We start from the raw sequence: 26,503 nt of genomic DNA on the forward strand, positions 1-26,503 counted from the left end.
GAACTTCTCGGATCTTTCTGCTCCCAAATCTAAACAACATAATCCCTCAAATCTCCAGAGAGATTGCTGAGGAAGACAGTAAGGCTTCTTGTGGTTTACAGTGTCCTCGTAGTCTAAGTAACTGTGACTAGAGTCCCAGCTATTTCTTTAGTGTTTCCTGAGCTCTTGGTGAAAACAAAAGGGTTGAATTTTCCTTTTTAAAATAAAATGTTGAGCAGTCGCTCCCTCCATTCAATAAGCAGCATAGGTGTTTCTAGCTGCCAGCTGTTGCTGTAGAGGGAGGTGGTAAATGTGCAGGATGTGTGTATTGTTTTCAGAGGAACACAGTCACAGTTGGTTTGGCAGTCTTCCGCTGCTTCTGTGTTGTGTTGAGTCAGCTGAAGTATTTATATCCATTTTTAGCATCACTTTTGATAAATCACAAATGTAGATGCCTTTGGTTTGACGACTTGAGTGTCTTAAATTTGCATGTGCTAAATCTCTGAGTTGAGGAGTGGATGCATTTTGGAGATTATTTGTTTTGGATCATGTAGGACTGCATTAAAAATCTATTCTGGGGTGCTCTGGCTCCGTTTTGTAGCTTCCAGGTATGAATGTCACAATTTATTGAAGTCTCTACTTGTTATGGAATAGAGTGACTGATTAATAGCTGAGTCTGAAACCTGTTAGACTACAGATTTTGCTATATTGTGTCCCATCATAGTATGGGATTGCCTTAAAATTAGATTACAATTTACTGAAGCAATAGAAATAGGCTATTTGAAGAGACAAATCACTGTCTTGCAGTGCGGCCTTAATTATTTGTCATAAAAGGCTTAATGTAAGTTTAAGTAAAATAATAGAAGTTTACATAAATTGCAGTGTAATATATGATATAATGCTGCTGAATTCTAGGTAATTGTGGTCCAGATGAGTAAGTGCTCTTTGTAGACTGTCGGATGCAGGTGTTTTCCTGTTGATGACAGCAATCACTCCTAGTGGTTATAGTGCTGAATTCAAATGTAACTCTGCAAAATGAAAAGCAGAATTTTTGTTTCATTTGTTTCTGTTCAGCTATCTCTTCCTTCTGTAACCTGAAATTGCAGGAAGAAAGAGAGTGTGAAAATTCAGTGTGTCTGCTGTTAAAGTTGGAGGAGGTTGGTAGAAGTAACATGACCAAAAAGATCATTATAGTTCATACTGAGCTTTCAAATACTAGCTTCAGGGCTTGAAGGAAAGGGTGAGAAGGGTTTCTGGGTGAGATAGTGGACAGCATTAGAGATGATTATGTTTAAACTCCATTTTCTCTGGGAATGCTGAGGATCTTAGCCCAGCTAGTAGTTAGTAGAAAATGAGAGAGTGATTGACTTATGCTAGTAGCATCAGATGGCTTTCTAGTGAAGAACCATTGAGAAGCAATTCATAAATTCATTAGCTGAACTCTCTGGCTGCACTGTATTTTTCTTTCTCTTCTATTAGGCTGAGGTAGGTGTAGTGCATGCATTTGATTATGTAGTCTTCTCTCAGCCATCCTCCCAGGATGGACTAGGCATGCCAATTATGCTTCACGGCTAAGCATTAGACTATGTAGTCTCCTACTATTTCTTCCATTCATGTATTTCTAGAACTGTCTTATTGATCATTAAATGACAATTTTCTGAAATCTAGATTTTCACACTTCATGAAGCAATAGTGCAGTAGATACATGCTCCACTTTTTGTTTTAGCTCATAGTGCCTCGTGTTTTAAAAAAATCAGTTTGAGGAGGAGGTACTCCAGTGCGTGTCACTGGAGTCTTCCTGGTGTAGCTGTTTGTAAAAGGCACTGTTTTGCAGGGACCCTTAGCATGTATAGGGCAATTCATCTTGACTTTGGAAGAATTTATCCATTTATTTTTCTGCTTTGTGTTATGATTGTATCTTACTGTTATGAAAGTCAACAAAGTCCTCAGTAGTTTGTCAAAATAAAACACAAAAAAACCCCAAACCCCCAAAATGACTGTAAAAGATTTTGTCTTTTTATTTGCTTAATTTTGCCAATTTTTATGATTTCAAACTTTTCTCAATATGAGGGCTGCGAAACTCTTTCATGTGGCACCTCATATTTGCTACAATTATTCTTCTGTTGCCAGGAGTTGGAACTTCTAATATATTGAGAGGTAATGATACTACCTGGTTTTTCAAGTAATCCTTTTCTAGAGCTGATGCCTCTAAGTTGTGCTTATAAAGAGATTCACACATTACAAATTCAAAGACGACGACTGTCTGAAAGAGGCAGTTTGTTACATGCAGTGGTTTGTATGACGTAGCTTGTACCTCATGTCTTCGGAAATCTGTTGAAATAGGCTTTTTTTTTTCCTGCATGTAATGTACCTAAAATGAGCAGTGGAGTATTTAATGGACTTCTAAAGAAGCTGCATGGAGCGGGTAGTGTGACGGGTGAGTATCTGGCTGTCTAGAAAACTTTCTAAAGAAAGCTGATGGCATCATCTCTGCCTGATGCCATGGGATTTTTTCATGAGGGTTCATTACTGTGGCGTGCTGGAAAATGTCAAGTCTTTTATTCTGCCTGAAAATTCTCTAGTACCACTTCAGTAATGTAATAGTCAACGCAGAAAAGAGTCAGAAGGTTTTGGCAGTTGCTGCTTACATATTTCTATGCTGAATTTTGCATGGCTCAAACATGTAGCAGTAGAAGGCTTGGAGGCCTTCTGCTGAAGTTGGGTATAAAGACCACAAAGATGAGAAGCAAAACTGGAAGAGCACCAAATGCAGATTATAAGATTGTTGTGTTTACGAGTTTCCTAGTACTGGAAAATAATAATTAACTCACTACTAGACAGTTTAATACTATGAAAAGAGTAGTGAGACTACAAGTGGAAGCAACTTACAGAAATCCTTTCTCTGAATTTCTTCATGTCTTTCTAGTTCTTCACAAACTAAAACACAGAACCGCTCTTCTACATTGAGTGACAGCCATTCTGCATTGCCAGAACTGCCCATTATTTTCTTAAGAAGTGAGGGTTCTTAAAAGGTCTTAAAGATGTGACTGGACTATAGCTTATATAATGTGGAATAGAACATAGCTATAGAGTTCTCCTTATTGATGGCACTGAGTCAAGTGAATCTTGACCTGTAAGGATTTTCTTTCTTTTTAAAGGAACGTTTTCTTTGACTTGTGCCCACTCGCACAATCTGCTGTTAGTATGTGTTGAAATATTTCTTGTTGCTTATTTCCTGAGCTATGTCAGTAAGTTATGAAATTCAGAACTTCCTTTTGTATATAATGAGTTGATAATGTTCATTCTATGCCCAGTTTAAGGACTGTCTCCTAGATGGGTAGAGTTACTTGCACAAAAACATTGGAATGTAAGGATTTCTGGTCGCAGTAATGACATTCCTATATAAGGCATGGGTAGCTGTAAGTAGACCTCTTTTTTTGCCTGTTTTTTTTTTAGTAGATTACTGTTTTTGAACTAAATTTATGACCTGTGGGAGAGTCTCAGAAATATTTGAAAATAAAGATATACATAGTTTTCTCATCCTGGCCTGTAGCTGATACAGATCTCTTTTAAAGGATTAGAAGACAGCAGGAGTCCAGTAAGTTGTCTAGTAGCCTGTGATCAAACTTGTCTATGCAGGAGTGTATTCTGTAGTCTAGATCTAGTTTTTCTGCTAATATCAACAAGAAAGCATGTTTCTTGCTGTCGTTGAGGAAGGAAAAGTCATCTGTCAGTGTCCAAGGGCAGTTGCACTGAACTGAATTCTCATCGCTTGGATGAGCAGCAGCAGAAGCAGAACATGAGCGTGTTGATCCAAGGCGGCTATCCCTGCAACGAGAAGTTGAATCTTCTGACCTTCCTCATAGTGCACGATGGATTTGTGTTCAAATTTGAACTTATTTTCTGACAGTTTCCTAACCTTTCCTTCCTATTTTTCTGTCACATGCAGCCTGAGAATAGTGATCATCTGTGAGACTACGGATGGAAGTGGTGCATGTCACTACAGCCCACCCACATCATTAGCAAGCAGTGCGTTGCCAAATGTTCTGTTTTCTGGAAAGTGAAGTTTAGATAATATTTATATCTACCAGAGTGCCTATATTCTAGCTGTTTAAAATGTAAGTACAGGCAGACTAGATGGAGAGTATTTCACTGTAGTGTATATATGCACTGTATATACACATTTGCACTATATTGTATTACTTGAGGGACATAGAAACACGTTAAATATTCAACCCTGTTTGTACTGCATGGTTTTGACACAATGAGCTCACCAGTGCTATAGCAAGACAATCAAAACTTCAAAAGTGTTTCTAAAATTTTTTTTGGTGAGCAAGATCAGTTTTAGTTCCGCTTTGTACGTATGTATGTCAGTCATTAGTAATTTCTCAGAATGTGTAGGAGTCTTCCTTTGTAGGTATGTCTTGATTTATGCTGTTTATTTTTTTCCTTATCCTTATGTGTAGTAAGTATTTCTGCAATTAAAGACAAACTACGCGCTCTGTACAAGCTTGCGGCGCATGGGTCGTGCGCATTGGACTTCATCTGGATCTGTGGGTAACTGTGCATTGTTTGGGTCATAATAAACCATCTCCTGCATGGCTAATTCCCTCAACTATTACTTACGTTGAAAATAATCTGAAAAAGACATAACCTGTGGTTTTGTGCTGTATGCCTCTAATGCCATATATCTGTCATGGGTCCACCTGGAAGCCCCAACTGTGACCAAGACCCCCAGTACTCATCAGACTTTTTAAAATAGTCTCTGCCAAAACCTTCATTTTTTTGCAGCTGTGAAACTGGCTGCTCGTCCTTGTGGGAGGAGGTAGACTGCACAGAGAACTTTGAGCCATTGAAATATATACAAAATAAAAAGAGGAGTATTTTGGGTGACTCCAGTGGAACACATAGGTACTGTCGGGCTAAGTGGTACTGTAAATTTGGGTTGTAAAAAAGCTAACTCACTTGTGTGAGCTGGCACGGGAGGTAGGTGGAATTTTTAGCTTTTGTTGGTGTGGCCTTCACCGCTACCAGTAAATCCTGTGATACCGCTTTTGCTTCCGCTTGGCAGTGCTGTCAGCTGTGGGCATGGATGGGGCATGCTCCACAATTGCCTGATCAAGTACCCAAGCCTGGTTTCTTTACACAGCTTACTGCTGGCTGATCTGTCGACCTGCTGAAGGAGCTTCAGGCTAGGGAAAAGCAAGGAGTTTTATAAAATTAATCTGTTGCTCGGTCAGAAAACTGTTACAGACTGCTCAGAAAAGTGTTTGTGTTGGATCTAACACAGATGTTTCTAGATCTTAGAAATCTGTGGCAAAGTGGTGCCTGCCAAGTTTGGAGAGGAATTTAAATCGAATCAATGTGAATTATGTGAGTGGGTCTGCTAAATGCATTTCAAGAATTTTTCTGGGTTCTTTGCCACTAATAGGTTAGCCACCTGCAATGGGCTAAAGCACAAGGATGCTGATGTAATATTTAGTACAGCTCAAATACCACCGCTCCTGCTGTACCTCAGATTACCTCTATGAAGCATATATCAAAGTTCTGGAGTTAGAACAACTTTTTTTCTTCCCAAGTTTAATCGATGAAGTACAAGAAGTTCCTGTATCTGCATGGAGGAGACTAGCACACTGAATACCCATAACATCTTTAATTATTTTATGGTAGCATGGTTTCTCTACATGTCCTTACTCTCCTACTGTTCGTGTTTTTTACTGAAGGATACTTTATAGAGGAGGGAACGTACAGGCTATTCTTCTTCCAGAGACGCCATTTCTGTCTTTGTTTACAAGTTCTGGTGGGAGTTGTCCAAGCCAGGGTAGAAGAGCAGTCCTGTGGTTCTCATCCAGACTTCTCAGAAACTCTTTAGTAAAATGTAAAGAGAAAGGAAAGCCCTGTGGCCACAGTTCCCACCCATGTGCTACTCTGATGTCTGTTCGGCTTTCATTGAGATCTTAACTGATAAATAAAGAGCGGAGGGCAGAGCCCCTGGGGTTAGGCTCTCCCCCAGAGCTGGTTTTACTCTTGCATTGCTCAGAACAACGTCCAAAGAGCTGTCTGTGATCTCTCTTTGAGCCTTCCGTGTCTGAGCTTTGGCTGGCTCAGCTGTCAAATGCTGAATGTCAAACCTAGGAGGCTGCTGCTTTTCCATGGAAACGCTCTGTGCGATTGCAGAAATAATCAGGCATGTCTGGTGGTTGCTGTGCCCTATTGTTGGATGCTTCCAGACACTGAACTGAATTGTCCTACCTTGACAAACTGAGTTTTCAGCTAAAATCCAGCTCTGCTTTTGTCATCCCTCTTGCTTTTTTTTTTTTTTTTTTTGAATGCGGATGGATTGAAAAGCATTAGTGTCACAGTTTATTCTGCTGTTGGAATGTAAGCCCCTTGATGTTGGCTCTCCCTTTCTCTCTGTTCATGCACATCTTGCAAAAGCAGCTCCAGACCTCTTGCTCCTGGGTAGGTACCACCAATATGAGCTGTCTCATGCCTTGCATGTGCAAGGCCTGAGCTGCAGTATCCTCTTCAGGGAGTCTGTGCTAACATACATTCTCTTTAACAGCTCTTCCGTGCACTACATTTTACTATTGACATAAAAATAATTCAGTTTACAAAAAATCCTGTTAACTGTTTCTTTGTGATCAGCAATTTCCAAGAGGATTTTCTTTACTAGCGAAAGGAGTTCTAATCTAGGGCCTTTGGATTGATGGATTTTTTTTTTTTAAATTACATTTTACATAATTTACTTTCCATAATACTTTAAAATTATATTAATCAGTGTGCCTGACTAACTCTAGATATGCTTTGGTGTTGGCTTTAAAGAAAAAACATCCTTTTCTGTCCTTTTCTACAGGCATTACTAACTTGGAGGCACTACTGATACAGCTCAGTGGGAGAGGTGCCGTAAAGTATTTGGAAACTAGAGTAATTCCAGTTTATGGAATAAGTGTTTCAGTGTATTGGGCTGGTGCTGTTCCTGATCTGAAAGTAACTATCTTTGGAGACATAATAGTAGAAGTCTTGATTTTTCTACTTCTATAAGGAATTTAATTTTATGACTTGAAAGTTATTCTGGAGGACTGCCTATGAAGGAAGGATAACTTTCAGCCTTGTACACCAAATAGGTCACTAAGATGGCCTAGTATGAGCTCTGTCCATGTTTCTTTGTTGTCCTTTAATGATAGTTGCCAAAAATAAACATCCACAGAAACAGCTGTTGTAATATTGGAAGAATGATTGCTGCAGTAGATGGAGACAGTCCATGTCATTGAACTGGTGAGAAGGAGATAGCTCGTCTCCTGCTGCGAATCCCACTTTTGTAAGCAGTAACAGTTTGGAAGGGAAAGGTTTATCGCTCAAAATGTTGACATCACTTAGTCAAACAGCGGCCGTAAGAACAAGAGCAAAACAGTTGTTGCCCCTTCTCGCCCAGCATGCATGTGATCCCAGGCTGTGTGGGCACCCTGTGAAAGAAGAAGAAACTCCATAGTCTTGTTTCTTGTGACGTTGAGGAAGCATGTGCCGATGCGAAACTGTGTGGTCTGAAAATACTTGGGAAGTAAGGGGAGTGCAACACACCAGACATGAGGTCCCCATTTGCTTTATATCTGCAGAGGTGTTGCTGAGGAAGCATTTGCTGTCTGCAGGGCTTAATTCATTGCTTTCCTTCTGCAAAGTACCATGTTTTTTTAATTTAGGAAAACAGCCAATTGAGGTTGAGACTGGAAGAGCATCCCTGTCATACAAAGGCATCTTAAAGGACCAGAGTGGAAGCATTAGCCCTTCTGTGCTTATCACAAAAAATGTTAAATCTTGGGATTCTGGACAAGTAAGAGGAAATTTTGCAAATTTCAGCCCTTACAATTGTTTACAGAATATTTTTTTATACTCTTAAAAATGTAGACATCCTGTTTCCCTTGAAATGAACTTCCTCAATACCAGATGGTATCAAGTTAAAAGAAATCTGTACATATTATATTGAGGTTGCTTTCTTTTTAGAAACAAAGGTGATACTATAATAGAGCAGATCAATGGTCTATTGTATTGCTTTTTCTCTGGCAGTAACGTACAGTTGGTACAACTGTCAGGAATTACAAGGTTGTTTTAGTAGAACTCTAAAAACAGGTATGAGAAATGGGCGGAAGTTCAAAACCATGCATGTGTGAGGCCTGGTGTCACTTAGATGCTGTGGTTGGCTTTATAAATAAAGCTTTCAAATCTTATGCAGAAAATGGAGACTAACTTCCATCAACATGCCTTAGTCTCAACTCGTGTAACTTGTTTTGGGTGAATAGATTTTAAGCGGTCATCACCAAAAACCCTAACATATCCAATTTGAAAAGCATACATTTCTAAAGCCTAGTTTGAGTCTCCATCAACTTGAGTAAAATACCAACGTCTTGGTCTATCAGATAGCAGCTGGAACTGTAAAAAGTTGAAGCACATGGTGTCATCGTTATAAAAGACAATCCATTCAATGGAATCAATTCAGGAGACAGGATGTCAATATGTTGTTTATTTTTCATTAATATCTTCCAGCTAAAAACAGTTTATTCCTGAATTCCTATCTGGCTGAGACTGGGCCAAAGAATAAGGGGAGATGGCTAAGTTTTCTTTCACTTGTCCACTCCTCCTCAAAAGCATTTTGGATGTGCTGTTTTCTTCTCTCCCTTTCAAGTAGTTTGAATAAAATATTTGTCAGATATACAGAGGATACTTTTTTAGTGTTGCTCCATGTAACTTACGTATTACTTCTGCCAAAATTTGTAGTGCATCCCATTGCCCCTTTCTGTGTGTAATGGCTGCTCCGTGTGGTTTATTCAAATTTTTGCATTGTATCTGTGTAAAATCAGACTTTAGAATTGAAGAAATTCCAAGTAAGAGGCTGAAATGGATTCTGACTGCTCTTGCCCTTTATTCTGCTAGCAATCCTCCTATAATGAGTGCAGCCAGTACTTGTTCAGAAACAGACGGTCTGTTTTTGAAGGTTGGTGTCTGGAACAGGTTTTCCAATGGCAAAATTGCTTATAATATTTCAGTAAACATTCTTTTGGGTTTTGTTTTTTTTTTTTTAATACAAAGTTAGAATTAACATAAATCTAGAAAACTACTTTGTAGGAGGTCTCTTTCATGAAGGAAGAAAAAAGACTGAAACTGAACTTGTATCCCTGTAATTTCGAAGTCAGTCTGTTTGCCAAGAATTGTAATTGCTACAGGTTTGTTTTTTTTTTTTCCCCCAGGAATGCATAAATACATAAAATCTATTAGTATATTAAAACTAATTTCTGAGCCATGGTCTCTGTTTTTAAGAGGCAAAACAAGAAATGCTATCGGTGTGTTTCATAACACTTAAATGCTGAAAAGTTTTTATTATTAACAGTTGGCAAGTTAAATAGGAAACTGGCTTACTTCCTTACATTATTTTACCGTTGTTGCTGATGGATGATTAGGTTTGGAGTCCGTGGTTGCTTAAGAAATTTTTGAAGATGCAAAGATTGCTTATTTAGAGGAAGAAAGTGGGTTGAAATTAGCGGCATGAGTCAGAATGATCTACTAGTTCTGGAGGGGAAGTTGGCAGACCTGGGTTTGGTCCCATGCCTCTCACTGGTACCCACAGTGCCCTTGTGAGCTCTGCGAGTCACCTCCGAAGTCTGGGTCCTCTTTAGCTGCCATGCCTTCCACGGCGGGGCCTCTCCTACAGCTTATGGGTATTCAGGCCCTGTCAGCAGTGATCTGAGGGGCTTCCAGTGTTAATGCACTAGCAGTTTAATAGTGGCGTCTCTTACCAACGTAAGAAAAACTTAACTGTGCTTGCTATGAAACAAAACTAACTTCCTTATGCAGTGAGGATGAGGGAAACTGAAAATTTGGGGGCAGGGGGAAGAAAATTACTGAGCTCCGTGCCTGGAGCCACCCAGAGGAAAAGACAGCGTTTTTGTGATGATGGGTTCCAGCACAGGGTTTTTCAGTCTTTTACAGGAACGAACGCTGCCCTGCAGGACCAGCTACAAGATCAAAGGTGCCATTAAGGGAGAAAGGAAACCATTTTCCCTTCCTCAAAAGAATAATTCAGCAGACCTAAATTAGCATGTAGGAACTTGAAGTCCAAATTTGGCTCAGCTTTAAGTAAAATTACCCACGTTTCTTTGACGCTCTGTTAGTCATAAGCGCTGCATGGTTTTGAGAGTGAGGGAGAGAAAGTTTGAATGCGTCAACAGAGTCAATCCATGGACTACCATGCTGCGTGCTTTTTCACATCCAGTGGTTTGAACCTTAAATATTTTTAGACATGGTGCTGTGCAACTCATCAGTATTTAAAGCCTTAATATGTTCTTTCAAAGCTCTCTTTATTTTGTAGACGAGATCATTATCGGTTGGTCTTGAAAAGCCACTTCCCTTTCCCCTCCAGATAACGTTGGTGGGAATTTCACCAAGCTGGTGCACACCATCAGTGTAGGTGTGTAGCTACGCAGGATCTGGTGCGGTGAGAGCAGTGGTTTCAGGCACAGCTTTGATGCAAAAAAAGGCTTTTCCAGACACGCTCCCCCCGGCAGCCTGATTGTGCAGCAGAGAGACACGGCGGTTTTGCCTGCTGCTGAATCAGCGTTGGTCTTGGCAGATGCAGGAGCAGATAAGCCTGACAGAAGCCCTAAGACCAAAAGCAAGGGTCTGTGCGGTTCTTGTCGAGGAAAACCCAGGTTGGGAGATTATAGTATTCTTTAGGGGAGCAATTTCAAGGTCTGGGAGATAGATATCAGGCAGCAAACATTCCCATCATGTTGATATCAAACCCGTTCAGGGGAAATAAGCCTGCCTTCAGAAAATCATTTTGCCAGGGGGAAAAACAGTCCTCAGCTAATTTCTCTGAACCCTCTGTTTTAATAGTAAATGAAAACTCTCCCTAGCTTCACCTCCATCTTAGCATGTGTTTCACCCCCCCTTCCCCCCTTTCCCCCCCTCGTGTCGCGGGAATAGGCAGCGTCAAGGTTAAACCTGGTTGCAAGCTTTTGTTAAGGTGTTCTGCCTGCTTGCGAAGGCAAGGCACCTGCTAGGCATGCCCAGTGAGCGCTAGGAGCTGGCTCTCCCTTCGCTAAGGCTTTGCAAGGCTGAAGCACAAAGAGCGCTTGTCACCCAGTCCCTGGGAGTCTCCCAGTGCTACCACTAGCTGGGGAGGACTTGTTACCATGGAGGCTGCCATCTGTTCACTCCCCGCTGGAATGTGATTATCCTTGCTGGGTTGGGAACCAGCAAAAGCAGGGGAGCGTGTGCTGTCGGCAATTATCTGCAATGGAGTGCGTTAATGGAAGGCTGGAATTAGCTAGCTGGAGGAGCGCATAAAAGGATTTTACCAAAACTGTTAATGATTTCTAACCAAGAGGAGTAAGCTTTTTGCAAGGTCAGTACTAAATTCATTATGTATGTAGGTAGGTAATTTTTAGTTGGTGCAGTGGCTTTATGATTTAAGGATGATAGCACTACGGAAATAATGCTTATTGTTAAGAGGGTGTATGTGGGGGAATTGTATTTTAAAGATCTTTTGTTTGTCTGTTTCAGTTCAAGCAGTTTAATTTGGGGTCATTAAAGTAGTAAGTCAGAACAATAACTGGCCAAACTGACACAAATGGAGCAATTCGTATCTCTTTATGAAATGCTGTTCGCTGCCAAATCTGTTTGATTTACATGCCTTTTCACGCTGATTGCTTTTTGTCTGAGTGATTTCTTTTTGGATGTGATACGTGTTTGGTTTTCGTACTGGCATGAAGGGTGAGACGAGGGGGAAATGTTCAAACAGAGCTGGTGATACAATGGATGTTTAGGGTGTTTTATGCAGTTTGCTCAGAGGAAGCAGCGTAAGGAAGGCAGAATGCAGGAGCGGGTTTTCCACTCTTCGTTCCCACCCTCTGCCCCTCTTTCCAACTCACCAACTGACCAAACAATTTGGACTCTTTCTCTTACAGAGCTTAATTGTACGGAGACTTGACACGAGTTTTCAGGATAGTCTGCAAATATCGTGACTGTTTTGATGGCAGGATTTCATTTAAAGGGGAAAATCGAATTAGAAATATACACTTGTAAGGCTTTTGTGTCCTATAAAAGACATTTTTTGTTGTGCTGTAGGAGCATTAAATTTTTTCATAATAAATGCATAATGAACGTTTGTGTGCAGTTCAAATTACTGACTTAAATGAGGGGCATTAAAATTAATTTGTACTCCAAATAGACAAAATGTTACTTCAGCAGATATTTTTAGTCACGTATGGACTTCCCCTTTTAAAATAAAGCTCTTCTGCTGCATCCCTCTTGCCAGGACTGCCATTTTTATTTGGTACAGGGAAGGACACTACTAGAGGCTTTTAATTAAAACTGTGTCAGTCCTAATTCCACCGATCTGCCCTCCGCTTTTATGCACTTAAAATGTCAGTGCGTTGGAGTCTGGGAGGAAGGTTACCAATGGAGTTAATAAGTCATGATTGCAACATATTTGACTAGGATAAATTTTTAACCTACGAGATGCTTTCCAAGTCTTGGTGCCTAACAAAAGTGTGTGTGTGGGAGGCTGAGGGGATTTTTATTTCTTTGAGTACTTTTAACTGTTTGTGGTGTATGAGCTTTTCTTGTGCTTGTGGGAGCCTGATATATGTGCCTGAAGTCGTGTCAGACATCATATCACACTCGCACGTTGGTGGAACTGGGTGAGCACTCTTAATGGAAGCTGTATCATCTTGTAATTAAAAAGACTCTTTTTTTTAACCCCTTTCTTCTCCAGAATTTAAGTATTGCGTTGCCATTGAAGTGAGTGATTTATGCAAAACTTGCTTTTAATGGGCTGCAGTGGACTTGTTCACACGTGCAAGTTGCAGGTCCGTAATTGCGTTGTTAAAAAGAATGCAGGAGGCAGATTGGCTTTTGTGCTTGAAAAGAGATTAGACTTTCACCCTTCAGATGCTACGCTGAACCTAGCTAGAGGGAAGGGCAACCACCCCAAGGTTATTCTGTAGCTGGTGTGGGACGTGTTTCTCTTCCCTGGTCTGTTTCTAGTAAGGTAGCTGTTGCCTACAGGATTCGCTGTCGCTGTGGATGTGAATTACTGTCTCATTGGCAAGTCTTCACAGACAGCAACTATCATATCGACATAAAGGTAATGGCTTGTATACCCCTTCTGGAGGTGATTTCTCCTGACTGCTAGCTGGTGGTGTGCTGAGAAACTTGCTTTTCCACTGGCTTTGCTAAACCTGTTTCAAGGATACATAGGGGACTTCACGTTTTGGCATTTTCCAGCTCTTATGATATTCTCTGATGAGCACTGTGTAAATGTCCAAATAGTCTTGAGCAAACAATTTTTTTTATTTCCTTCTTGAATGGTCTATATGTGGCTGTTGAGTACTCTTTTTTTTTTTTTTTTTTTTTTTTTTCTTCTTACTAAATTTTACTTCAGGTCACTAGGTCAGTGTTGATTTGCAGATGCAGGATTTAAAGGCTAGACACTCTAATCCGTTTGAACATCTGGCCTTTCATAGTAGACATCCCATTTCCATGTAACAGAGGAACTGTTAAATGTCTGTTTGAAATTAATGATTTTTTTTTTTAAAGATTTTTTTTAATCTTTGGTAGATTATTACAAGTGACTGATGTTTATGCTTAATGCAAACAAATGAGGGTCAGTGTAATCTGCTACATGATCTCTTGAAGGAGATTTATTCTAAAATACAGGCTTTGGGGGCCAGCAGAGGTGATGGGTCATACTGAGTCATGATTTGGGTTTTTTTAAGAGGGTAAGCTCAATTTAGGTACATCATCTCACAAAAAAAAGACATCTTGAATGATCTCCCAACTAAATAGTGTCTAGAAATACAACCTGGTATACAGTGGGTTCTTCCTAATCTTGTTTATAATGTGTGTACATACTAAGCTTTCAGGAAACTTGTCATTAAATGGTAAAATCCGGAGTCAATATATAGGAAGCTGGCTTGCGTATAAACGATCACAATTGTTTTCTTCAAACAGACAAGTCTTTCTGCTTTTCACTTGACACATGACTGTGGAATGCTGTTTGACATGACTTGGATTTATTTATACGTTGTGTTTGGGCTGCTCCTTGGCAGAGCTTTTAAACATGCTTAGGTTTCAATACACTTTTTTTTCTGCTGTTTTCTCTTGTATTCTGAACATTACAACAAACAAACAAAAAAGCCCAGGCTCTATACTGTCTCCTTATAGCAGCATGGCTATTTCAAGGTTAAAGCCTGCAGCTCCCTCTGAAGGACCAACTGTTTTGGAAAGTCCTGGTGCCTGTTTACAAACTGTTCTCTCTGCAACTCCCATGAAATAATGGAGTCCTCGGGATGCTGAATGTGGGAGGATAAGCCTGCTGACACAGGCACTGCTGCTGTTGGTCTGTTAGCCAGGCCTTAGTCATGTAAAATTGCTTGCGTCTTTTATGCTTTGTATGGGTGGGGACAAAATGCAGGCATTAATACTTTTTTCACGATGCTAGAAATTGCTGTACCAGATTTTAGAAAACATCAAATTTGTTGAGTTTATTCTAAAGCAGATCACCGTACTAAACTGGTGCAGTGAAACTATGAGTAACTGAATGCGAGAGACTGGCAATGTGCAGATTAATGATATGTCTATGAATTGTGGCAGGTTTTTTTAGTCTTTTCCAGAGGGGCTTGCGTTTACTACAGAAGTACTTTTGTCCTCCTTGTTGATGTGTCTAGCTGAAGAACCTGAAGACTCAGAGCTGTTCTGCAAATTATTTCAGAAAAAATTCCTCCCAGGTAATCCTTGTTCACAGCTGGAAGAAGAACAGGGTGGGGATAAATGCCTGCATGCCAGCAACAGAATATCTTGAAGTGGAATTATTTCTGAGTTGTTTTTCAGTTCATCTAGTTGCTCTTACTATATGCAATAATTAGCTGTTCATTTTAAGTATAAAAATACTGCTTGGCCTGATAGATACATGGGAATTGTTTACTTTTTGATGAATATCTGAGCAAAGTGAGTACTTGAGTGCATTTGGGAATGCGGAGCTCAGGACTGGAAGGAGCCATTTGGTCACTGAAGAGTTTTTGTGTGGGTTTTTCTCCCGCCCCCCTCGGTCACAGGCAGCCACATAACTTATGTCTCATTTAGATGTTCAGTAGACTTTTCTTCTGGCACACTGAGAATCATAGACTGTTACTGGCTATGGGAAACCAACTTTAAACAAAACTTTAAACTGTAGTAAAGGACCAAAAGCCAATGTTACACTATGCTTCAGAAACTGAGCAAGAAAGATTGAAGTCATTGCCAATGTCATGAGATTCCTGCTAGCAGAAAACTTAAGCAGGCACTTGAGAAATGAACTCTGCTAGCAGCATGATGCTTATGTGGACTCCATAGCCACAACCAGTCTCCAGTGCTTCAGAGGAAAGGGAACCCAAAGCAGCCAGATTTTGAATCAGAGGGAAGAACAATCTTCTCGTCCTGGCTAGTAGAAGTGCTTTTCCAACTGCTGATCTTTGGAGGATCCCTCATTGCAGTTTTTTTTATGCTTGTTCTTGACTATCTGTAGACATCTGCTGGCTTGTGTGTCCTTTGGACTGTACTTTGATGCTGTGGTTTTCCCACCACCACAGAAGGACTTTACCTTCATGAAGATCGTGTGGATGCAGCTAACCCTGGTATTAAACAGTGTTGCAACTTGTCTGTTCCACTTGTAGTAACACTTACTGGAAAAAAAAAATGTATAATCTATGTCCAGCTGCCCAATTAAATAGTGTTGTGGTTATAGTTCTGAGTATCTGGTTTAGATTTGACAGCTAAGATTGAAACAAAGTACCATGCAAGCCTTTTTAGCAAAGGCTCATGAACTGGGGATTGAGGCTTCAGAAGACCTGAATTCCAGTCTCTTCTACAGCTAAGGGTTTTGTTTTGCAGGCATTGAGTAGTGCCATGGGTGGTGTGGGGTATTCCCTGGAGTGGTGTTGAACATAGCTGCTGTTTGAGTAGCAGAGGGAAAATTAGCTCAAGAGCTTGTAATATTACTTGAAATAACAAGTTGATTCTGTAATGAGTTATTCCTGCAGGGCACGACCTGAACTTCTCACTTGAAATTTTTCTTCCTAGTATCTCCTCCTCAGTCCCAGCATCACTTGTGTGCTCCTATAGCCCTGTCCCATTTCCTACATGACTTAATATTCCACCCCCCCTTCCCTTTCTTAAGGAGGTCACTGATGCTCAGGAAGATGAGTGAAAGCATGAAGTGTCTTTTCTGTAGTTCAAAATAGTTTGATGGCTTCCCATATCATGCTTGCAGCAGTTACATTGAGACTGAGATCTATTACCTAGAATAAATAATTTTATGCTAGTTTTACTTGCATTCAACATGGTCGAGTATTGTATACCTGTTGTTAAGCTCCCTAAAATATCAAAAGGGTTCATAGGTTATATAAGATTACCTGTTGCCTTTCTTTAAAGATCCTGTGCCACTTTTCTTTACGGCTGTAATAGTTCTCTGGCAGCTCTATGTGCCAAGGCAGTTTCCATGACTAATTCTGATGTCTGTTCTCTTCAGTAGTTCTTGTTCATGCCATTGCTTGGAGCCTTATGTTGCTATTATGACTTGGCCACCCACTGTAATGCAGCTGGCAAGTGGTTTTGTCCCTTGGCTTGTCAAGATTTCTGTGTGTAAGTCAGTTTTAACTGTGGAAGCTGCTACAAACAAACTCTTAAAGATAGCTGCTATATAAGCCAAAATAAAATGGAAGACTTAGCGGTGGAATTAGAGCTTTACCTAAGAATCGAAACAAAACAGTTAAAATCTAATATGATGAAATATTCACAGTTAGCAGTGTGAGCACTCTTTGACCATAGCAAAGTCGGCAATGCTGCACCCCTCTGTTTTCTGCTAGCATCCTGTTATTTTGGGTAAGTGCTCTTTTTAAAGCGTTTGTCTAGACCACTGTAGTTAAAGCACCTTGCTCACCAATTTTTCCCCATTTTACCACTTGTTCTGCAAGCTGTGGCCTGGTTTCTGCCATAACAGGATAATTACTGCTTGCAATTTTTTTTTTTTGGTGTGTGTATGTGTTTATAAAGCTGATTTTATTCATTGTAAAATTGACTAAACAACTGACTTAAATTTTCCAGACTTGTCTTATTGCTGATGTTTCTCTGGTTTGACTGAGAATATTCCAAAATTTTCCTACTGTTGAAAAATTCTGAAAACTAGAATGCTTTTTGCTTGCTGCTTAACACAGGAGTAAAACTTCAGTTGGTAGATGAGCAGGTTTTTTTGTGTATGTGTGTGTCTTCTATGGAACATCGTCACCCTGTGTGAATGATCCACAAAGCTAACAAAAGTGTGATATTCCTGCAATCCGATACTAGACATTTTCCGTGCAAAACAATGCACAGAACACAGTCATGATGAGAGGGAAAAGCCACTCAATCCAAGGTGATCTACTTACAGTTCTTTGATACTGTAGTCTATTCATCATGTTTTGATGGATGAAGATTTTCTTTGTAGATCACTGAAACTGCTTTAATCCAGTTTATCGCAAAATCGGGTGGCATTTTAGAATCTCTTTCCATAAGACAGACAACAATGAAACTTGACTGTGTGTGTTTTATAGCTGGCATCTTCTCTGATTCTAGGTTTTTAGAGTTCATAGATAGCAGTAAAAGAACTGTGGGGAAAAGCTTATTGATTGCTTTTGTGTTAAAATAAATGATGAAAAGCTATTACCGTCTGGCTGATGAGGTCTGGGGTGTGGATAGCAATAATTTAAAGGAAATTATAGTTTCATTAGTGCTGATGTGATCTGTGAAGGCTGTGTTTAACTATCAGCACAACTTCACTATGTAAAAGAGTCACAACTGTCTCTGATCTTGCACCCTTATTGCACCAAAAGCTGAAATCTACTTCTACATTCTCTTATTTGTCACCACTGTCTGTATTGTTACCTTCCTTTTTTGAAAGAAATTGATTTAAGGAATTCCTTTAGATCACTTTTCTCTGGAGCTTGAGATACTCAAGGCTGGATGGATTGGAAAAAAGCAGTACTATGTATTTATGGCAGGGGAGAAAAAGCTCTGTAAAGAAGGTCCCGATTTGCCGCCTCTCCTGTAAGTACTATGTTAAATTGGCCCTGACAGGACTAAGTCAGGAGACTAAAGCTGTTTATGTATTTGAGGCAGAAGGAAATAGTCACAAACAGATAGTGGAATTTTTTGTCCTGAGACCTGATCTAGTGAAAGATGTCCCTGCCCATGCAGGGGGGCTGGACTGCATGATCTTTAAAGGTCCCTTCCCACCCAAACCATTCTATGGTTCTATGATTTTTAGGAATTGATGTGCTCTGGAGAAAGTTAATCTGATGCTTTCTATAATGTGACAGGGAGGACGGAGAAAGGTGGAAGGGGAAGGGCAAATGTGTTGTGCCATCAAGTTTCCCCAGAAAGCATGGAGTCAGGGTTAAGGTAGAATAGATTGAAAATGCCTATACTGTCACATATTCTGTGCAAGAAATATAAGTGGGATTCAGGAAAAGACTAAACAAATTCATGGTGAGTATATCTTCCAGCAACTGGTAAAATATGGTTGCACAAATGCATCTGCTGACGCGGGTGATCCCTAAACAACTGATGCTGAAAGCCATGGGGATTGAGGGAAAGATCATTGTGTGTTTGCTGCCTTCTACTGTAGGTTACCCACACATTTGCTACTGCTTCTTTTCAGACACAGAATATTTGATTGAATGATTTTTTAATTTTTTTTTTTCCTGACCATGGTTCGTATGCTCTTATCTACTCCAGAAATGTACTGATGTATTCCACTCTGGTGTTTATTGTAAATCTTCCATGCTGTTTTTTATTAACTCAAACCAAGAATAATTTGTACTTTATATTTAGTATCTATCACTGCCCAAACTTGTGTTTTATATGGAAGCAAAATCACAGGCATTGCATTCTGACCTGTTTCACTTGTGAGTCTTTGTACTGTTTGGATTTCTAACATGGCAGGGGTAATTTTTAAGTTATGGCTTCAGCCTTTCACTGTACTGCTGAATCTAAGGAAAATCCTGTGTGGTGGTCTTCCTGGCTTGGATTGTGGGGGTTTTTTTTAGTTTTTTTGAGGGATACATGTGTGTGGTGTGTGTGTGTGACCAAAAGCTAAATTAACTGGAAAATGAGAGTCTGTCCTCTTAAGCTGTTTTGCAAAGATATTAAATGAGCAATACGTTTAATTTGTGAAGGTGAATAAAGGCGAGTGGGACAACACTGTTAGGCTAGGTCATAAGCTTTTTTTTCTCTTCCCTTTTTTCCACGCTTCCTTAAAGAAGGGTATGGGTTTGTGTGGTAACAGCTACAACATCATCCCCAACTGGTGGGGCACCAGAGCTGCTCTCCTGGCCTAGCACCATCCGGCTCTGCTGATCTAGCTGTTTGTCCTGGCTGGCAGGAGAGCACAGTGGCAACCGGGAATGTCACCGTCGGAGGTAATACTGTCTCTGGGGAAGAGGCAGCAGCTGCGATGGAGGCAGGAGGCCTGAAGATGCAGCCTTCTCAAGGGGGAAGGCATGGGAAGGAGAAAGCAATGAAGACAACATGAGAAAAGGCAGAGCTGCAGGGCCAGAGAGTCTTCTCTTTGTATTTATTTGCTAACTGTGTGTTAGTGTAATAGAATGGATAACACTATAAATAGTAATTGTCTCTTCGCTGAATCATAACATGAAGCTTTCTCTCAATTTTGTAATATATACATATATTACAAAGGAGGTATAAGAAATAGTGAACTGTTAAGCCATTTTTTTAAACAGGAGAATTGGCAAATCAAACCCTGTTGATAAAGGCAAAGCCTTTGACCACTTCCCACATCTAAAACCAAAAATTCTTTAATAATTGCTGATCTTTCTTTGCTAGAGAAGATTAATTGAAAAATGAACCACAGATTCCTGGATTTTTTTTTTTTTTAAGTATGGGAAATACTTTAAGCTACAGAAAAACAGCTTTATATGGTTAGTGTAAAACATACAGTTGCCATAGCAAAAGCACTCCTTTTGTAAACGCTAATAGAATAGATGTCAGTGACATGGCACTCAATGATCTTTAATATAGTTTTTTGATTTTGTAGAATTACAACTATTATTTGTTTGGAGAGTTTTGTAGTTGCTTGTATTACTTTTATGCTTGAACTAAATTGCAGACACCAAGATGCTACAACGACAAATGCTGTACAAACGTAGGACAAAAAGGCAGGCTTTTCCCCTAAAAACTGTTATTGCATGTCCTTTGGGTTTTTGTGCAGCCACAGGCTTTCCCTTTGGGGCACAAGATACAGCTGAGCTGGAAGAAAAGAAAAAAAAGATGGAAAAATACTGCTATTTACTTTCTAATTATGGCATGGTAGTTGTTCATCACACCTGCCTTGAGATTGCTTGTCTTAAATCTCCTTGCATGTGAACCAGGAGACCTAGGGGAGGGAGTGATGGAAGAGTTTTTGATATCAAAACTGGGAGGGAAAGTGTCCTTTCAACAAACTTGTTTGTTTGGGCTGCAGATCCAGAGTCTCCCCTAGCATTTCTCACCTTATTGGGGGCTAGTTACCCATCTTTTTAAGCTGCTATTGTTACATTTCCTTGTTGCAGCAGTCCTGAATACCCATTCCTAAACTCCCTCCCTGCCCAGCCCACTTCTGTGTGGACTTTTCCTCCTCCCTCCTTTTCCTGGTGGTCACTTGTTTCTGTAGGTCATTTGCTTAATCTAGAATTTTTTTCCCCATGTTTTTAGTCATTATATACCTGCAAATCTTGAGTTGTCATACGGCTGTTTCTTCCTTCCTCACATGTCTGTGTGGCAAAGCTTGAAGGATGCAGCTCAACAAGACAGCAAATAGCTAGGTCTCCTTCCTGGAAGGATTTTGTTCTCTCCCACTTTCTCATTCTGTTGACATTGATGTTCATCTGACCCCATGGGCCACCTCAGCCTGCTAGGTTAACAGAACAATCCAAAAGAAAATTAATACATTTCTGGGAGATAGTGAGCTGAATGGGCTTGCTGTGGTGCCAGACAAAACCCAATGCAAGGAGAGGAAGAGCAGGATGTTCCTTTGCCAGCAACCAGCCACTGGCTTGGCATAAGGGAGCTCTTGGGCTGCACATGGACTCTCTTGCCTTGTCTCTCCTGAGGATATCGGGCAACCACACATGAATTTCATCCTTCGTGTACCCATTCAAGGGTACTTGTCAACGCTTCACAGCTACTGCATTCAGTCATCATTAACCTCTGCAGTCCTTGGGCTGACCCCTGTTGCTGTCCCTGGATGAGATGTTGGAGCTGAGTTAATGTGACAGCCGGGCACTGGGAAGGGCCATCATGTTCCTTCCCTCTGTGCTGAGCTATGCTGTGCTATGATCACCATGCACCTCCTGGAACTTGTCACATCGTACAAAACACTGATTCAGCTTGCTCACTTGGAACAAAACAGTTTGCCTTGCCTGCTAGGTTGCATTGGCTTATCATGGGCTGGATGTTTTTGTAAGGGTGGAACGTGATATTAGCTGCGAGGGGGAATGATGGGAGTGGGATCTGTTCATCTTGGTAGTAGAAACGCTAAACTGAAATGCAACTCTAACCACATCCTTTTGGGCTTCATCTCCTTTTCCTTGGCAGAGAGGGTAAACTCCTGAACATCCGTGTGGTGGTTTCTCTTATTAGCTCTTGATAGTTGGCTGCTTGACTTTTTAAGCTGTTTACTTTGCCACATTTTGGCTCTGCAGTTTTATTGTCTGCTCGTGGTGATCAGAGGCAGGAAGCCCCCCATCGTGTCCTCATCAAAAGAGGACCCTGATCAAAAGAAACCACAAAGCACCAGTGGTAGGCCTTGTTTGAGCTCTTGCACAGCGCTCAAAAAGGAAGTAGAGGATAGTCATTGCTTCAGTACAGCAAGAAGGTGCAGGTAGGAAGGACAGATGGTCACCTTCTGTTTAGCATGCCTGGGGCAGTACAGCTTTCTCCCAAATTTTGACCTAGACCAGTGTACATTTCTGCATAGCTGCAGTTCCAAAGCTGTCCTTTGTTTTGTGTGCCTGCACCCCAAATGAACTTTCAGACTTTTTTTTTTGCCTTGTTACAGAAGTATCAAAACTACAGTATTTAGCAAGTTGTATGCTTTGAATTTTTTTTTCTAATTTTTTTTTTTAAGGTATGGTTTATATCCATCTAATCTTCTGCATAAAATCACCTGTTACTGATTTTAGACTATCCCAAGAATCATGAAAAGGGCAGCACGTGGAAGGTCTGACAAGTGGAGGTCACTTTGGGACAAGGGTGTGTGGTGTCCTGGTAGCTAGTCCCATTGCCCTAAGAATAGCTGGGAGCCAAGTTGAACCCCTCTGCAGACTACTGCCGGGCTTTCGAGAGAGGCTTTTAATAGCACCTCAGAAACTATTTTGGGATAAGGACAAAGCATACTTTCATTTTTGCCTAGGACCAAACTACTGTGTTTTTGAAGTACTGGCGTGTAAGGGAGGGGGGTAGATAACAGTGTGAGTCAACCACACCTAATTTATGGGAGCCCTGTGAAGGGTGCCTTTTTAGTTGTGGTTTTACATCTCTCTCGAACTCATTGAGATGTCTAAAGATCTCTCACAGGGCAAGTAAAGTTGGGGGGTGCTTTCAGTGCAGAACACTGATATATTGAAATTCAGAAGTGCTTATGCTGCATTCTGTGCTAGGGCAACACATGGGTTACTGATCCTTTGGATGGGGCATAAATCACTCTCCATCACTGGCTTGCAGAAGCTTTGTATCATGTCCTGATGCAGCATCCTCAGCAAACCTTTTCAAACACTTTGTGACTGAAGGGAGTCTGCAGTAAGGAGGAGCCAGCTGAAGACAGCCATACTGAATGCTGGGCTGTGATTTACAGTTACATGAGCTAATTTGTTTTTGGGGGGGTGTGTCAGTGTGGCATGCTTCCCATGTAGCTCTGTAATACTTAGTTCAACTTTCCAGGTTTCCTAACAGTACTCATGTGACTTCCTTCTCAACTTCAGCTTGATCACATTAAGAATATTCAAATGAGTTAAGTACATAATTTGAGTCCCCTTATCTGCAAAACAGGGAAAGTACTGAGAGAAAGCTTGTGATGTTTAGTTTGAAAAGTGCGTGGAGGTGGAAAACAAAGTGCCGTATATTTATTGCGAGTTGTTTGTAAAAACTTTTAATTATTGGAGTAATGAAGTCATATATAAGCCAATAATTTTGATTTGAGGTAACTTAGTTTCATAGCACTAGTCTGCTGTGCAAGTCTCTGGACTAAAAACATGCTGGGTTTAGTTTGTGTAGTTATTCATACTAAATGACAGCAACTACTCATCTTAGTAGTATGATTTTAATTACCCATTAATGAAAATGTTTTATTTAACTAGTTGTTCTCCATGCCTCTTCATCTGCTTTTTAGAGAGATTTAATAAAACTAACTTTATTTTTTAATTAACTTTTCTTTGAAGTTCATAGACATGTTCTGGTGACAGGTAAGACATAGCTGCACCTCTTGTCAATGAGTTTTCAACTAATACTTGCCAATGTAACTGCATTGTGCAGTTTGTACTTTGCACATTTCTGGTCTTAGAGCAAGCGAAGTTGGGTGTAAAACTTGTGTGAAACCAGGGGAATAGGTTAATGAGATGTCCCCATTGTATCAGTTTTACTCTCTCCCAATCCCCTTATCTGCTAGCAAATCAAATAGAGATAAAACAATTAATCTTTTACCTTTTTGTAAAAAGGAGTTAAGCATGTGTTTTAAAGATGGGCTTTGGTGACTTCTTTATACCTGTTTTAATGTTGCTCCCCCTGGAAATGAAATAAAATCCACAGTTTCCTTCACGTGTGTAAAGTTACTTCTCTCTCCTTGAGCAGTAGCAGAGCTGCAGTTACTCTTTGTGGGCTGTTGTGAGCCAGGGCGTTGCCTGCGTGGTCCAAGGTGGACCTTTCAGGGCTGGTCGGAGCTCTGACCTCTTGCCTGTTCTCTGCCTCATCCCCTGCAGCAGGGACAGACTGAGAGCAGAGTCTGGTAGCTCTAAGGTCATCCCTCCCACATGTGTCATGTTACAAAGTTTGTAACAGTTATTGTATACGTTTCCCCAAAGGCGAGACTTGATTTCACGTCCGGCCCCTGCTTTTCCTTGTGTGACCCGTTCTCTTCTCTTTGCTTACAATGACCAGTTACTAGCATTTATGTAGCTGCTTATCTGAACTAATTGCTGCTTGTATTATTTTGTAACCATTTGTCTTACAGTTTTCCAACCTACTGTGTTGCTTGTGTGAAAATTGAAAACTTTATTGCTGATTGCATCTGAATTTAAAATCTGTCACATACTTGTATGACAGGCATTATTGGTGGTTTTCCTGGGTTGGGAAGAGTATACCAGGCTGAAGAAAGGCTGATAAAGCCTCACTGGCGGGTGGACAAACCAGGCTGGTGGGGAAAGTGGTTTATTTCAAATATGGGAAACTGAGCAGAAACTTTATCTTCTCTGCAAAAGCTTTTCTGCAGAGAGCAGGTGTTCTGTTGTAGATGTAATTCATGTGGAAGCCCAAGCAAGGGGGCGAGCTTTGAACTCTTGGAGGTGAACTTCAAAATAGAAATGTAACCTATGCACTGGAGTTCTCTTAGTCCGGTTATGAAACTCAGCTACTGTTATTTTTTGTTTTAATGATGTGTTGAGGACCTGGGTGAATAAAATTTGTATGTGTCTTTAAGGAGCCTGGGATTACTTGCTAGGAGTATCAAGGATGGGGAAATGCAACATCCTGGCCAAGCAGTTTAAAAATAAATGCTCAAAACAAAAACAACACATGCAAATCTTGGTCACAGTGCTAAAAATCCATTTAGATTTCAAATCCATATGCGTGGACCTTGCATCTGCTCATCTCAAGAAGAAAAACACACCAAAGTGTTGAAATAACTGGAGGAAAATAGTTGTTTTTACTGGTTTTGGCAATACCCCCTCTGTTCAACATCTGTAATAGAAAGGAAATAATTAGCTGCCCTGTTCCAGAGGGCTGTCTCCTCAGTGAAAAACAGATATTCATAACAATGGATTGTTTTGCAAGCGTATTCACTGTAACCCTTGGTACTTGTCCTTCAAAGCAGCTCTGCAGCGCTGTGCTTCTACATAGCCTTGAATGTGAGGACTACGAGTGGCTGGTGGTGGAAGGGGCTGTAGGGAGCTGTGGTTTGGACCAGCACAGTGGTTGAAGATGACCTCAGCTGCAGCGAATGACAAGCTGGCTGCTATATTCTGGTTCATATTATCCAAATTGACAGGGCTGGATATAAATCCCAGTTTCTTTCTCCTGCTGGGATGAAAGTGTGCCAGCCGGGGATCACATGGTGTGAGAGCTGTGAACAATAAAAGAAAGTTACTTGCAGTAACTTCTCTTTTCAGTTAATCCTTTTGCTTTTTAAAAATGTGCATTTTCAAAGTTCAGAATTCACTCTAATATCTTTGTATTCTACCCTGGAGCACAGTATCTAGTGTATGCTGTTTAAGACTTTATTTTGAATTGTTCTAGTGAATTTTAATCTGTGCCAAATAAGCTAATGTTTTCATGACAATTCTTTAACGTAGACTTTTTTGGTCACTGCTCCAGTATCCTCCTGTTGTATTTACTTCATTCTAGGCATAAATTTAAATACACATTATGCAATGAAAAAGATTATTGGAAGTGAGCATTGTGCAGTATAAAGGGAGAACAAAGTACCAACCAGAGAAATGTACTAACTTGTCCTTTAACCTTGATATTGCTTTAATTTCAAAGAGCAATGCAATCAATAGTGACAAAGCTTTCGTAGTAGCTGAGGCATTAGACAAAACAACTTACACTAGTCCCTCCTCCTCCTCCTCCTCTTCCTCCTCCTCCTCCTTTCTCCAGCAGCTTGCAGGTTACATAAGCTGATTTCTTTGTTTTTCCTCTTTAATAGTGAACAGACTTCACTCTCTTCTCTAAGCGGACTGGTTTGCATGCTTACTTTCGTCCTCTCAAAACAGGCTTGCCATCAAAGAGGAGGAGCATAGTGTAATTGAAAGACCCAGCATGTAAACTGTCAGCATATACTGAACATCTGCTGAGAAGTCCTTTCTGGCAACTTATAGGTCTTGTAAATAGGATATATGTGAGCCTGTCATAGGGTTATTACCGTTGCGAAATAAATTCCTCGTGCAGTGGTACTGGATTATATTTAGAAACAATGTCTTCTGAACCAGGTAAGACTGGACGGGATGCTTCTGTTAAACCTTAATCTCTTCAAGACCTGGGGCGTATTTGTGTCCAGAGACACCAAGAGTTAAACTTTCTAGTTTGAAGCAAATAAACCGGTGAACGTCCAGCTGCCTTGTGATGCAATACAGCTGGAATGCTCTGGTGGCTTTCTCCTCCTGTTCTCAGTAAATGAGCTTGCAGTCCCTTGAACCGCTTGCCTGGTACATCTGCCACACCGAGAACTCTGCTACTTTTGTCTCATTTTGCT

The 26,503-nt window shown here is 40.5% G+C and overlaps 1 protein-coding gene across 2 annotated transcripts in view; it reads left to right on the forward strand.

The window, feature by feature from the left end:
• FGD4 (FYVE, RhoGEF and PH domain containing 4) overlaps positions 1-26,503 on the forward strand; it is a 114,077-nt gene that overhangs the window by 31,655 nt on the left and 55,919 nt on the right. The window contains exon 1 of one of the 2 annotated variants that reach the window (XM_050895098.1): positions 26,191-26,240. The exons of the other annotated variant lie outside the window; for it this stretch is intronic. Coding sequence (XP_050751055.1) covers positions 26,225-26,240 — 16 coding nt within the window. The 5' untranslated portion in view covers positions 26,191-26,224. Of the gene's footprint in view, positions 1-26,190; positions 26,241-26,503 lie in introns of those variants that run through there. 2 annotated transcript variants of the gene reach the window in all.

The sequence above is a fragment of the Gymnogyps californianus genome, chromosome 1, assembly GCF_018139145.2.
Source record: "Gymnogyps californianus isolate 813 chromosome 1, ASM1813914v2, whole genome shotgun sequence".
Classification (NCBI taxonomy): domain Eukaryota; kingdom Metazoa; phylum Chordata; class Aves; order Accipitriformes; family Cathartidae; genus Gymnogyps; species Gymnogyps californianus.